The 15,581-nt window shown below is 37.9% G+C and overlaps 1 protein-coding gene across 1 annotated transcript; it reads left to right on the top strand.

Moving 5' to 3' along the window:
• On the top strand, positions 1 to 15,284 carry cd34 (CD34 molecule). Its single transcript, XM_085344403.1, has 5 exons — positions 1 to 222; positions 10,572 to 10,631; positions 10,812 to 10,948; positions 13,157 to 13,363; positions 13,621 to 15,284. Exons 1-5 carry the CDS (start codon positions 141 to 143, stop codon positions 13,810 to 13,812), a joined length of 678 nt encoding a protein of 225 aa, XP_085200529.1. The 5' UTR covers positions 1 to 140; the 3' UTR covers positions 13,813 to 15,284.
• The last annotated feature ends 297 nt before the right edge of the window (positions 15,285 to 15,581 follow it).

Genomic DNA, 15,581 nt, shown 5'->3' with positions numbered 1-15,581 from the left:
GAGAACACAAACCAGGCTCTATCTTTCTCCTCTATCAGACCTCATCGACGACCCTTTGCTTCCCCTCCCTCACACTAACCTTCAGTGTGTAGAAACTTTTTGCTCTAACACAGTCCCAGCACCAACTGAGACCAAAGAGGATGGCTACATCAACGTGGAGAATGAATGGACTCTACAGAAAGATGACTCAACCTCTGTTTCTCTGCACTCTGGTCCTTAGCAGTGAGTACTGTAATAAGTATTTATTAAAGTATGTTATTTTGCATTTTCGGGCATTCATCCTTAGTTAGTTATTCTATCCAAACAGAGTTTTATATATTGTGTGAAGTTCATTTATTTTTTTATCTAAAAGTGTCTAACGTTCTACTCCATCAGCAAGATTTTGTTTATGTCACAGTAGCTTACAAACTTGCTGGGGATTTGCTTTGATGTGCTCCACCATGAGATTGCACACAAATGCAAAGAGGCATGGTTAGCAGTGGAGTAGCAGCAGACACAAAGGCTTTGCTCAGAAGTGGAAGCTGCTGTACATACTCATTATACTTTATACCCTGCAGTGTATCTCCGTGGAGCTAGTAAACCACACATAATATAGTCTCAGAATACACACACACACACACACACACACACACACACACACACACACACACACACATATTATGCGGAATGTATTTAGAGAGCTGCACATGTACTACATGTGTAAAAGTAACCACATTTCATATTATTTCATCACTGAGCAAAAATAGTTCTTTCATCTGTGTTCCTTATAGTAAATGTGTGTGCCTTTGTGTGCACAAGTGTGCAATTATGCGGATGCGTGTGGACACACTGGGCAGTCCACTCCAAATCAGTCCGAGGCCTGACGTTAATTGCAGGGTAATGTATGGCTTGGACGATAGAGCTTCCTCGCTTGTTGTAAACCAGGTCTAGTTCTAGTTCAGCCCAATGTAACGACTTCTGCAGAGCTAAGGCCACAGGGGAGGTAAATGTTTGGAGTGACCTTGGGAACACTAAGAGGAGTTTTCACGATTGATGGAAAATAACTGAAGCTTAACTTTTAAAGGGGAAACAATCATGGGATGGCAGAACATGTTTGTAGTGTAGTAAAGAGCCATATTGCCTGCATCAGCAGCCTAACAGATGGTAATTAAATTTACATAGAAATCTAATTACTCTGGGCACACCCCGTCAACGCAGATTACTTTTTTCGATGTATATAGCCTAGTATACAAGTCACAAAGTCACCTCAAGAGGCGTTACTGTTCAGGCAACATGCTACTCCTTCAGTCTTTCTAATATTTAAAAACGTGAGAAATTATGTCTGACAAGTGATCTAATAACCAACCATGTTTATTTGTGTTAAGCAATGAATGATATGCACTCATACAGTAATGGACCTACAATGAAAGGGACTCACTTGACTTCAAGAACAACTTGTGGCTCACTATTTTGCCAAAGAACATTGGCATGTGAACAGACCAGGGATGAAACCTGTAATTACTAAAGCGCTAAAGCACCTGAGCCCCAGTGACCCTGGTTATTTGTGTTCTAATCTAGTCTAGTTTTATTATGTCAAGAATTTTGTATAATTTAATTAACTGAGTTTGTTTTCACTCACTTCTTATTATGATTTCAGCCATGATCGCCTCGCCTTTTGCTCTATTTGCAAATCAATGTTTAAGCAGTGGTCTTAATTAGCATTTCAGAAACAAAGGATATAAACATTGCACCTTTGTTTTAGGTTTAAGCACACAGCTTCTGATTTCTACTTTAAGAACTCCGCAGTTGTGTTGTCTGCTCACCCGTCCTACGCTTCTCACCACATCCAACAGCAGTCCTTTGATTACACAAATCTGGTCACAGACGGCTCAGAAAAACAAAAACTGAACATTTCTCACCTAATTATATGTGATGGATTGTTGTGTCTTCATGCAGCTCTGCCATTCTGTGTGTGCGTGTGATTATTTTGTTTCTTGTTTTGATTTAGTTTACATGGGTCCCAGCTCTAGGTCACAAGAGACAAATTGTCATTGATTTCTTTTGACAATACCAGCTTCTGTGGTTGCAGTAGTATCAGAACTCTCTGATATCTGGGAACCTTGAATACACATTTTTGCAAAGTCTTGGAAAGTCCCACATCATACAAAACCTTTCGCAATTTGGTATGTTGGCATTGTGACCGGTGTTGTAATAATAGTTTATCTCAAAGTCTCAGAGTATTAGAAGGTAAATGAAGTGTTGGTTCTCACTTTCAGCTTGTTGTACGTGGGAGGAATGGACAGCTGTAAAGACTTTTTATAAAGACAAAACTGCTATAACCAAACGACTTGAAACGGCCTTTGGTTGGAGCATTTCCAAAATGCCAATGGGCTGCTTTCAGTCAGGAGTGATGACTAGCTACTGAAACAAAGGATAATAAAGGACACACCAGCACCAGATGTTATATACAACAAGGCACCCTTAGAGATAGAGTCCCTCAACTGGTCAGAGTGTTTTTTATGTGCCTGTGGCATGTCAGCAGCATATTATAGAGGATGTTTAACAAAAAGTTTTGGCTTAGCAGTAATGTCATGTTGCTGCAAACGTGCAAAGAACTATAAAAAAAAGTGTCCCCTCTGCACAGTTTTCATAAGGTGGAGATTTGCTATTGAGATAAAGACTGCTTTTTTGTTGTATCAGGGTGTAAACATGTTTATTTCTACTGCTGGGACATTAACTTGGGCATCTTGGGCACTGACTTGCAGAATCAGTCTCAAGTGGCCATTCAAAGAACTGTTTTTTTGGAACCAAATTTCCTTCACTTTTAACCCCAGAATTACTCACTTGGTTTATCAGAGCAAACATCCTTGTCACATATAAACAGGTCTCTCACCCTGACTGCAAACAGATTGCGTTTATACACTCACTTCCCATGGCTGTAATTCAGTATCTATGCAGGCGTGCAAATATGCAGCGCTGACATGGCCATGGACTAAAATCTTAGATGATGTCATTCATTGCCTTTTGGAGTGTGTTATAAGCGGTCTCTCTCCCTCTCTCTCTCTCTCAAGATTTCAGGGGAAAACCCAAGCTTTAAATCTGCTCTGGAGAAGGGGAAAAACATCTTGTCTCACTTACTTCAGCTTGTCATCTACAATGACTGTTTCTGTTGCTAAGTCAGGGCCTCAGGCGGAGCAGAATAGGATAGAACAATTGCTGCTACATATCATAGTGAAAAAAGTTTCATTCATGGTTGGAATATTCCAGTTTCTTATTAAGTTACTTGTGTGCATTTTTGCACATGTGTAGAAGTAAAAAGCCGTTAGTACTTTGTGATGATCTGTAAAAATATGAGACTAATTCGTTCTGAACAAGAACAATTAAAAGATGAAAGGGTCAAGACTTAATGTTTTAAAGTGAAAGAGCAGACTTCAGTGAAAATAAGCCCTGATATGTCTCTGCACACACATTTTTGAAACTTTGTTTCTCAGAAAACAACTTTGCCAATGTAAACATGGCCAGAATATTGCCACTCATGGCCCTCGGCTATTGACCAGCATTCTTTCAGTCTCAAGTTGTGATGATGAAGTTTGAGTCACGTCATCTGCTGAAGGGTGTGGGTCTTTTATGTAAGCCTTGGCAGATCATGGTCTTATGTCAGCCTAGGGTGTGTGTTCACTTGGGCCCAAAGTCATGGTTGAGGAGCCATGTGAGCTTGCAAAGCAATTAAACCTGAAGCCTGTGTTCTGTAAAACCAGCCATTTTGCTTTAGCGATTTCTAAATGTGCAAACCGGGTTAGATGTGAATAAACAGCTTGTATCAGTGTACATTCTGACACCATATCTCTGAACCCACATGCGCAAAATCACATTTTGAAATGTATTTCTCTCTGAATTATCTTTATTTGGAGCCAACTTCCTTCCAAAAATGATGTTAATGAAAAGCAAAACAAAGCCGCTAACTAATGATCATCCATGAAAAGGAAATTACTTCAATAAATAGATTGTCTAGCAACAATATTTACCTTGTGAAACAATCTTAACTAGAAAAAGTTGCATTTCCTGCAAAAATGCAGTGTGAATTCTGTGTAGTGGAATTTGCTAAAAACAGCTGAAGAAGCTGAACTTTCTGCTGAAAAGAGGTGAAAAAAAATGAAAATTCTGCTGAAAAGAGGCGTAGAAGCGGAATTTGTGCTGAAAACAGGTAAAAAAAAGCAGAACTTTCTGCTGAAAAGAGGTGAAGAAGCGGAATTTGTGCTGAAAAGAGTTAAAAAGCTGAAATTTGTGCTAAAAAGAGGTGAAAAAGTTGAACTTAAAATAAATTTTGCTTAAAAGAAATTTAGCCATGGCTGACATTCAAACCCAGTCCTCCGAGTCACAAAACAGCTGCTCGTCTCACTGAGCTGAAACACAGCTCACCCTTGTGAGCTAAATCAGCAAACACACTTGTAATGTGGTTCCATTCATCAAAATGGGCCAAAAAATGGCATAAAAACCTTCATATTTCAAAAAGTATAAAAGTTATGAGCACCAAAAGATATACCAACCGTTAGCAGAGTTTGAATGGTGGAAATTGTATGAAAACTGAAGGGGTAGTTAACCAGCAAAGAACGGAGCAACTAGAATAATAAGGTAGAAGAAAGAAGAAAGAGAAACAGGATCTCAAATTCACACAACAATGAAAAACAGAAGCTGTGCTACCATTCAAATCTTCCTTCTTCCAATTACTGCTGTTCTGGTGAGCTTATTGTTCCTTGTTCCCCTGCTGCAATTTTACAGCTGCTAGGATTGAAAGAAAAAAAAAAGTAGTCTCTCATTTAATTGAAAATTGGCAGTATGAGATGTCCAAAGGATGAGAAGCTCTTAACACCTTTGCTCAGATGAACCTCAGCTCTATATTCAGCTAATGAACAGAAAATAAGTGTGATTTCTAAAACAAGAACTTGGAAAAATCGTTTCACTTATTATGTCATCATTGCTTTTTCCCTTGCTAAAACGTAAGCAACAGATTGTCCTCACTGACTTATGTAAAGTTATGAGGATGTCGTAACACCAGTAGAATGCAATCACTGCATAAACTACATAATCTACGTTGGATACCCAGGCTGGGATTTCCTTAAAGAGGGCTATATTGTTTACCCAGGGGGATAAAAGCTCTTAATGAGCATTAGTGGGGGGTTTTGACTGCCAAAATAATAGCTCTTGGTAATTAATGTTCATTAAATGGCACACTGTTGAAGGCATACTTTAGACATCCTAATTGAAAGCATAAGACTGCACCCCTTGCTGTTCTTAAAAGCCCTTGGTTGGAACACCACATTCATTTGTAGCGTATATGTTTCTGGGCAAGTGTTTTCATTTGTAGGAGATACTGCATTGTTTAGAAATGCGTAAGGTTTTTGAGTTATTACAGTTACTTCTCTGGCTTCCTCTTCCAATTTGGTTCCTTAGTTTCAGTAATATCAAAGCCAGATTGTTTAGAGCGATATGTTTCAGTCTCTTTTTTCTTTCCCAACAGAGTATCATGAAACATGTCTTGAAATCAATCCATGGATAGAAAAGGAGAGCAGCTTGCCGCCTCTTGGAACAGCTGGTGTGTCCAGTTTCTAATCCACTAAGAAAATGGATAGACTGTTTTGGAAACATAGGTTTTGAGTTTCACTGCCCTGCTGAAACGATTTTAATGAGTAAATTAGAGGTTGAATAAAAACAACAGTGAGCGGCTGCTATCAGTAATAATGTTACCTTTTTGTTTTTTGCTTTATTGCTGAAAAACATTTTTTTCAGTACTATAGCTTTTGAAACACAATAGGCTTGGGTAGAATATCAGTAAGTAAAATCTTCCTAATAAAAACAGTCCCAGGTTATATTTCTTAACAACAGGCATTATAGTTCCACTCCAAGAGTATGTTCCTGGTGATGGCTGTTATCTGTAGTTTCCAGCATGTTTGTCCCTGTAGTTCAAAGAGGTCACTGTGTGCTGTGATATCCACATCCTGTCATACAATAGGATGTGCATGGATAACATTCCAAGCCTGTTAATTATTATTGTTTTTGGGTTGTTTTTTTATGGTTGTGTTTTGTTTCAAAGCAGGGGCGTGTGCAGGGTGGAAAAAGTCAACATTTGCCAACCGTCTGTGCAGAAGCAAAATTAGTTCTTATGTTCACTGATTAACTGGTATATTCCAAGTGTTTTCATTGCACCAAATAGCAATAAACGGAACTGTAGTGATTTAGTGTGCTGTTGTTTTCTTGTTTTTTTGGTGTTTAGTTGGTTTATGCTATGAAAAGATCTATATTTTTCTTGAAGGCCTGCAGGATTGAAAAGAATCTCTGCTTAAATTTGAAATATAAAATAGAATTCCTCTTAATAGGAACAACTAGGAGTAGCAAGGGATGAGTGATGGGAGACTTTGGGCTCTGCTTTGGACATCTGGTGAAGTAATGGAAGGAGGGTGTGGCTCATTATGACATCCAAGGTGTTGTCTCTACAGTCTGGGTGGAGGTCAAATCTAAGCCCCAAGGTTTAGGGCTGAGACTTTTCTCCTTTTGCATGATGTTACTGATTTCACAGCACAGCACATATGTAGGGAGGGAAAGAGCTCCCCAAGGAGACTTGCTGCAGCTGCACCACTCATCCCCCTCTCCAGGCCTCCTCCCCAATCTCCCCAGAGAGGAAACAGGCCTCATCCTCAAATACCATAAGTAAAGGACTCCTGTCCCCGGCTTATACTGTCTGACTGCAACCACTTAATCAGGTGTGACAACGTTTGTTTTTACTGCAATTTCCTGCTTCTTCCCCACCCTAAAATCAAAAGCTGGGATGACAATCACAATGGCAGCTGAGAGATTTTTGTTTCATATTTAGTTATTTCCCATAACAGCGACATGGGAAATAAAACTATTCTTATTCTCATATATAGGCAGACATACAGTAGACTTGTGCATTAAAGGAGTCTGTTTATTCAGTACAAGTAAAGTATTGATGATGATGATGATGATGATGATGAATTCAGAACAAGCATTCCAAGTATTGTATGTAGCAGAATCCACTCATGCAGTTTGAGCACTAGATCAACGATTTCAATTTCATCATGGTTGAATTAGAAATTCAAAGGAAGTGCTCAACCTCTGATGCTAAAAAAAAGTGCATTTTTATTATTGTTATGCTCATCATTATTGCTATTGGACTCAATATCTTAACTGCCCTTTAAATGTAGGAAATAGCTAAAAGTAAATCAAGTAAATAAAGTGAAGCAAGCACAGGATAACATAAAAAGTTTAATTTTCGTACTTTTTTATGAGTAGAGAAGCTGCATTCTCAGGAAGAGACCTGAAGCTACCATTAAAATGAACACACAGGAGTAAAATCTGTATTTAATCTTACCTTACCATGGTAGCAACTGCGTTTTAGACAGATTGAACTATCTTCAGAGAACATTACGCTTTGTACATTCTCTAGCTTGTGATTTTGGCACCGTGCTCTTGAAATTATGTTTTTGCATCTGTTAGTGCATACAGCAAGGGAAGACTTTTCCCCAGTGAGGAGGAGCGGTGAAATAAGGTTGTCTGGCATTAAACAAAACCAAATGTAAAAATGAAAGGTCTGGCTGTCATAGCAAGTTTAGTGCATAAATTGATGATAATGATACGCGGCCTCCTCCCTGCAACATGTAGCTATAGCACCCCTGCACAGACTTGAATCTTCTATAGACTGAATACACAAAGCTTTTCTAAAAGTAGTGATTGATGATGTGCAATCCAGGTTGCCAGTTCTGTAATGACCTTTCATGCTGTAATCCATTACTACAAATCCAGTCACTTGTGAAATTCTTGAGAATCTCCCAAGGGATCATCTTGCTTTATTTCTGGGGCTGACATCCACAGTGTTTACAGCGTATCTGACTTTAGGGGTTGCTTACATTCCCCTGCCATTTAAAGTACATGAAGTACAGTTGGATTAAACTTGAGACCAGCATCTCATTACTCCAGCAGCATGTTAAAAACTCTTGTGGTCCTATAAACTATGTAAAGAGAACAAAGCACTTCCTGGGAGATACATGCACATCATGGCAGCAGACAAAGCAGGTGCTTTAAGAGACTCATATTTCTTTTTTTTTCAAAGAAGTTTTACCTTTTGTCTCACTGTCTGTAATTTTAATTTGTCCAACAACAACTACAGTGTACAGCACATCTGATTTAACTTATTATTTAGTTCTTTACATCTGGCTACACACCACATCACCCAGGCTAAAAGGAGGACAGCCAGGCCAGGAAGTCCACTTCATGTAGTCAAGCAGTGATGAGCAAGATTTACTCAATCTTCACCCAAGATTTACTCACAGTCTTGGCCTTATGCTTTCTGAGAGAGACCAAGGATGTGTTTATGCATTTTTTTGTGTTTCCCTGTGTTTGTGTTGAGACTGGAGCGCCTAAGGCTTCTTGTTGAGGCCAGGGGGGCCTTGTTGGAAACATAGGAAGACTTTTCACACAATTGTATAAGCTGTCTCTGTCCACAGTAGTGAGGCACTACTACCTATAACGGTTTGACATATTCCATAATGTTTCAACATGTAAGGATTAATGTAATCACCTTTTTCTTGAATTGTGATTTTTTTCATTTATAAAACATAAGAATAAAGGGATTTACAGTGTCTTACAATTCATACAGACTGCTTAGTAAGTGGAATGCTTTAAAATCTTTCACTGATACTGATTGCACTAAGAAATATTTAGAGTCACGAGGTATAAACTAAGGTAAGTCAATTTGGTAGGCTGGCTATTTTTGACATATTAAACACAGCAGATTAAATCATAATTAATCGAATGATCTGATAGCCCAGATTTGTACCCCAATTTACAAATTTAATTGTAGCATATGACCAACTTTGGTCAATATCCAGCCATTTGATGCTGTTGGTGAGAAAGGACACATTGCTGGAGAGAACCTACATGGTCCAATCTAGAGTGGTAGATGCATCATATTGGCCATTCGCTAGCTTCTTGTTTTGGATGAAAACATTTCAAAGTGACCTTGGCACTTCCCCAGAATATGTTCAAATTAGCCATGTTTATAGGATTACAAACACACGCTAAACACTTAAATCTACGTCCCATAAATGTGTGTTGTGTTTCACTAAATAATGATAGTGGTGCACTGAAAACATTTTGCTCTGATTGCAGAATAGTTTTGGTTACACGTAAAATTGTTTACACACTACACTGGGTTTCTTCCATGAGGAGGGGAGTGTTTAGAAGTTCAGGCTGAATTGAATTACACCGCCATCATACAGTAGGCAGGATGATCCCTGATGCTGATTATGTCTCATTTACCCTTCATGACTGTGGCAAAGCTGTGCTACATAGTTATATCTTTTTGCGGCTGTTTTTAAAAAATAAAAGTCAAAGGAGCTTTTTATCGGAGCATTTACGTTTAATAACACTGTCTAGTCTTCAATATATAAAAATACTTGTTAAGATTAATTTTCAGTCATAATATGATTATGATATTAGATTTCCAAAAGAAGTTATTACATAAACAAGATTTCTCCCAGGAGATGGATGTGTGGTGAGGTCACGACCCTTTGAAACTTAGCTGCTCATTTTTATATGATGCAGAGAGTAAAAATTAAGACAACCGTGAGTACTAATTAGCAAGTACCCTTAAGAAAATATGCCAAACTGTTAAATGTTTTTGGGTGGGCTTGAGGCTTAAATCACCAGGAGAAGATGTTCAAACCACCTTTTTAACCTCTATTAGAAACAAACAAAATGGAAAAAAAAAACTCACAGATATTTACATAAAACATCTTTTCTTAAAGGTGATTATATATACATTAGCAGTGTGTTGCAACTGCAAGAAGTACTGCACTGGCATAACTGTGGAAAACCAAGTGTAAGAAGTTTTTGATATTTGATATCTGAGAATTACAGATGATGTGAAGACAAGAGTCAATGCTGGAGATGGAAAAAACTTTATCTTTGGAACCTTAACCTGTATGAATGAACTGAAACAACTAGACGTTAACTACACTCATTTTGTGGGATTTGGTATATTTAATGTAATCATAACTGCAGCAGAGACAGTGGCACACATCATGGAACTAATTATAGTACTTCAGGTAGGACCCGATTGATTTAGTTTGCATCAGAATTTGTAGGCTAATCGTTTAAGATTTGGTACTTGCTCTCATTTGAGACTTCACTATCACTTTTATATAATAAATAAATAAATGTCCTCTTCCCAAGGAATCATAACATTTGGGCTGCACTGCAAGTTTGAAGCAAATCCAACAGAATAGGTTCAAAATAAGGCTTGAACTGTAATGTAAAGCTAGCTAATGTTGCCATAGGAAATGACATTATACTTTGGACCTACAATGCCGAGAAAAAAAACCCTGCTTTGTCTGATTGGCATCAAACTTTATGAGCACTTGCAAGAAATGAAATGACAAAACATATGGGACAAACTGTGTATTTATGCAAGAAGCTTTTTTTTTTTTACCATTTTAATTATAAAGTGTTTAATTTGCAATTCCTTTTTCTCGATGTCTCTGTCTTTCTGTGATTCACCTGCTCTCCCTTCCTTACAGGTGTAGTGATATGTCAAGACCAAACCACCGCCTCTACCAAAACACCAAGTGTCAGTAACGGTAAGAACCTTCAAAAAATGTATAATGGGATGTGAGAACAGCACTGGATTCCAGAGAATTTCACTATATTTTAGAGATATTATTTTAAAGTGCCAAGTTCCTTCAAAATATATACAGACATGCTTTTGTGACATAAGACATGGTGCCTGACAAAACTTTGTATTTAAACTTTATTTTCAGAGACAAACGAAACCTCCATTGATTCCCTGATTACTTCAATAACCAAAAGTTTGGCTTCCGGTAACGACAGTGCGTTTTGGTTTCTCACGGCAAAACCGCAAATGGATGAAGAAAACTCCAGCAATGATAATACAATGGTAAATACCGGCCTGTAGCATCATATTTTCTACTTATTAACTAATAGTACCTCTATCACCAATAAATCTAACAGCAAAAATGAAAATTATATATGTTATGCTGCATGTTATATAAATGATGACATTTATTTTTTAAACATGTATTTACAAGGGATGACAAAAGCTGTAGTTATATGTATATGTGCAATATATGTGGAGTATAAGTACAGTGATATGAGAGGAGACAGCGCTAATCCCAGTCACGTCCTGGTGGCATTCCCTCTAACCAAGACCCTTTATTTGGCTCCCTACACCTTGGGCCCCGAGGAAGTGTTTTGTGCTGCTTGGAGGAATCAACTGAATGTGTTTAAAGACCTACAGTTGGAAAAATTGGTCTCATAAAAGTGGATCTTTTCTCAGACATTCCTCAGCAGTTGTAAATCATGAAGCTGTGCTCAATGCTGGAGACAAATGAACTGGAGAGCTAATGTTTCCACTCATGCACTCGAACAGGTGTGGCTCATTTTTTTCACAACTGTTTTTTGCAACAACTTTAATATATTATAGATTTTTTATTTCTTTTTAAGGTTTGTCAAAACAGAAATATCTGACCTACAGAAAGAACTACAGATTTATCTTACTGTGTAATACAATATACTTATCCTCACATTATTAAACTGTAATTGCACATGTATTTTTTGACGAACAACAAAAGAAATTTGATGTTAAATGTTACATCGGAAGTCATCGCTACATTGTGCCATATGTGACTCCAGGTGTGTAGAGACAGTGCAACAAGTCCGTTATATAGGTCATTACTGCAACATCAAGCCAGGACCATCAACTGTCCAACTCAACCTGAAACTAAACATGAAATTCCTAAATAGCTTGATATGACACTGATAACAGAGTCGGTATCAGTGGATCACATTTTATAATATTACAATGGAGGTTATGGGAAATAAGAACACTAAAATCTGTAAATCCAACACATGTTTTTCTCCTTCTATCTTCAGTATCAAATAAATTGTTTATGTTAAAATATGCCGATTCAAATTAAACATCCAACTATGGTCATGTAAGTTCAAGCAAAGCAGGAATGAGATGTAGGATTTGATCAGTCACAAGCAACAGATGGAGAACAGCACAGATTCCCTGGGATTGATTTTGTCATCTGACTTCAGCCTTCCTGAGTTTCTTCCTCTTCTTTTCAAAGCTCTGAGCATTACAGACGAGTCCAGCTGTGAGCCCACTCCCAACTAACTGAGGATTCAAAGTTACAGCTCACAGTGGTCTTCTGGGAATGCTGAAAGCAGTCTGGATCACATTACAGAAGAATAAAAAGTGTTCCCAAGTTACAAAGCCTGAAGTTGTGCAATGATGATATCATTATTCAGGGTTAAAGTGGGTAAAAAAAACGAAGGTGTGGTCAGCAAGTTCACTCAGCTGCATCTTGTCTGTAAGGCACACAAGGCCAGTGTGTAGTCTGAAACACACGTTTGATTGGTGGCCCTGTGCTCAATGTGTATGAATAAAACTATGTACTGAAAAGTGAAAATTGCATTAGGCAATTGCAAAATAGGATATATTTTGTAGGAGATTGCTCCAGCCTAGACAGTGACATATGGAAAAAGTGTACTATTACAGAAACTACTGTCCTTCCACATAACAGCAAGTATGTACTTTTTTGTTTTTCTTACTTTGTGTGAAAACCCTTCATAATATTTTTTTTAATATACTGTATATGAGTTTCTCTCAAAGCTACAGAAGGTGAATTTCAGAAAAAAGTTATTTGTCCATCCATTCTCTTCTGCTTGCCCATCATCATCATCATATTTATTTATTTATTGTTTCCAAATTTCTTTTTTAAACTACTTGCAAATAGACAATCCTCACGCTTCCTTCTTTATTCTATTTATTGAAATAGGACAGCATGGACATTATACACCGGCTACAAATCATATTATAAAAGGCCAACATTTGGCTTCACGTTTAATTTGAACCCTACTCTCCCTGTGAAAGTTCTCTAATTGTAATGCACCACCACAGATACAGACAGCAAAAACTCAGCTATGAGAACTTAACTTGCACTCTCACAACTTGCATCTCATGACTGAGATAAGAACACCTCTTATTTTCTTCTGGACTTTTTTGACCAGAAATGTGTTTTTAACTGTTCCCATATAACTTTTTTTAATCACACATTGTCCTTTTATACTTTTTTTGTAGGTGGGAAGTACTAAAAGTCCATCACCATCATTACATTTATCACCATCATCATCATCATCATCATCGTCGTCGTCGTCGTCGTCGTCGTCATCATCAAATTCCTCTGTGTTTGTGGGACTACTTGTCAGTGGTCTGCTTGCTGCCCTTGGAATCACTGTGGGTTATTGCTATTGCCAACGCAGGACTGACACCAAGGCAGTGAAGCTGGTAAGAATATTGTACAATATACAGTAGAGTATCTTTCCATTGTGGAACTCACTTATTTATATATTCATGCTGGCACAGGTGTTACTGTAAGCTGTAGTACACCATACCGTGCACCCTGGATTAATTAAAAATCTTTATAACAATTGTAAATTCTGAACAGAAAGACGACTTTATATTATTTCATGTGTGTATTGTGATGGTCAGTTGAAAATTTCTAGTCTTTGTTTGATGAGCTCCTACTTGTGGTCTATTTACAGACAGATGAGACCTATCCAGCAGATCAGGAGAACCAGGGGAGCACTCTTGCTTCTGTAGCCCCCCTCATCCCCACTCCCGAGACCCAGGAGAAACCCAGCGTAAATGGAGAGTCCCCCGAGGCAGCAAAGACCCAACCTCCTCCACCTACCAACGGCCACTCCACCACCAAGACAGCAGACACTGAGCTGTGAAATAGTCCAAAATGAATTGAATCCCAGGAACTACCCATCTATACACACAGACACGTCTGATGAAAACACATCTTTGTTTCAGAATTCACTCCTGCCTAATCACACAGAGGCCACAGAAATGTGGACTTTAGGGACTACAGCAATCCCTTACATAAACACTCCTGTTGTTATATGGTCCTGTTACCTGCTCTTTTAGCTACGTGCCTCAAAAAAAAAATCAGGAAAACTAGTCTGATGATGACAATAATGGTAGAGATGAATGATGCTGATTAATCACGACGAAGACTCGGTTCCTGGGTTTTGTTGGCAGTCAGGAAGGAGAAGAAAGACAGGAGATGGGCAGTTCTGGGTGTGAAAAGACTATAATGTTAGTATTAACCACAGCTTGCTACCATGATGACTGCAGCCTCTGGAGTCACAGCAATGTGCTGTCCACTTCAGCAGAGGCTCTGCCTGTCATCTGGTTTAATGCTCCAGCCAATCATCCAACTGAAAACACAGCTAAAGCACCTAAACAACACGTGTCCTTACATTAATGTAAGACCATAACAGACAGACAGGAACTAACTTACACTGCCTTGAAATCTATTTACAAGAATACATCTTGTATTCTTAACGTGCGTAGGTGGTTGAAAGTGTGTGTGTGTGTGTGTGTGTGTGTGTGGGTGTACTATGACATTTTGCATGAGTGTATTAACTTGCATCTGTACTGTGCATTGACTGTATATATCCATACATGCATCTACGCTTATCCTCCTTATTGTACTGTATGTACATATGTGTGCTTCATGATCATTTTGATCAGTCATGTCAGTGATTGATAAATCTTAACCGCATGCGACAGCCATGAAAAATGTAGAAATTTGTAAAATGATGGCTAACCAAGTTGTGGACAATCGCCATGGTGAAGCAAAACGAGTATTGACATTTAAGTCACACCATGGCATTAATCACGAAGCCAAAAGGCCTCTTTACTCACTGTTTGACCAACAAACTCACAAGGACTTTAGACACAGAGCCTCCTTATGTCACCTCTGCCCATCTATTTGTTAGTGTTATTCTCTGTCCAGTACTGTATATACTTGTTTTTATTCTGTGTATCCATACTTGTATTGTTCATTCTATGTGCCAAGATCTTCATTTTATAACTTTTATTGTGTTTATATACTTCTCCCATCATCATGATATTTTATCTAGGTTATATGACAAAGAAATATATTTAGAAATGAATCAAGTTCAGCATCTAATGGTCCAAATATGCCTTTTTTAATCCTATAAATACAGGTAACATCAGTTTTCCCTGACATGCCTAATAACAATAACAATAATGATAATAACTTTGAAAACTTTGATATCAAACTGGAATGTCCTGCATTCATTGTTCTTTTGATCCATCTTGTATCGTACCATTATCACATCAATATTTCAGTGTGACTATTTAATTTCACTAGCACTCTGTAGTTAAAATGGGATTTAACATGAAAAAAAAAACCTAAATAAATAACATTGTATATGTTTTCCTGTTTTCAGCCTATTCAGTTAAAAGTCAAGGCCATCATCATGGTTATACACATTTACTTTAAACATTCATGTTATATTGTTAGTATAGTATTTATAATATTATATTGATGTACAGGGTGGGCCATTTATATGGATACACCGTAATAAAATGGGAATGGTTGGTGATATTAAAGTCCTGTTTGTGGCACATTAGTATATGTGAGGGGGCAAACTCCTCAAGATGGGTGGTGACCATGGTGGCCATTTAG

This window comes from Diplotaxodon limnothrissa, linkage group LG20, assembly GCF_057381915.1.
Source record: "Diplotaxodon limnothrissa isolate DT_005_m linkage group LG20, D_limnothrissa_male_GT1.1, whole genome shotgun sequence".
In the NCBI taxonomy this organism is placed as follows: Eukaryota; Metazoa; Chordata; class Actinopteri; order Cichliformes; family Cichlidae; genus Diplotaxodon; species Diplotaxodon limnothrissa.
The sequence above is the reverse complement of the archived record's forward strand: the minus strand, read 5'-3'. Positions and strand labels throughout refer to the sequence as shown.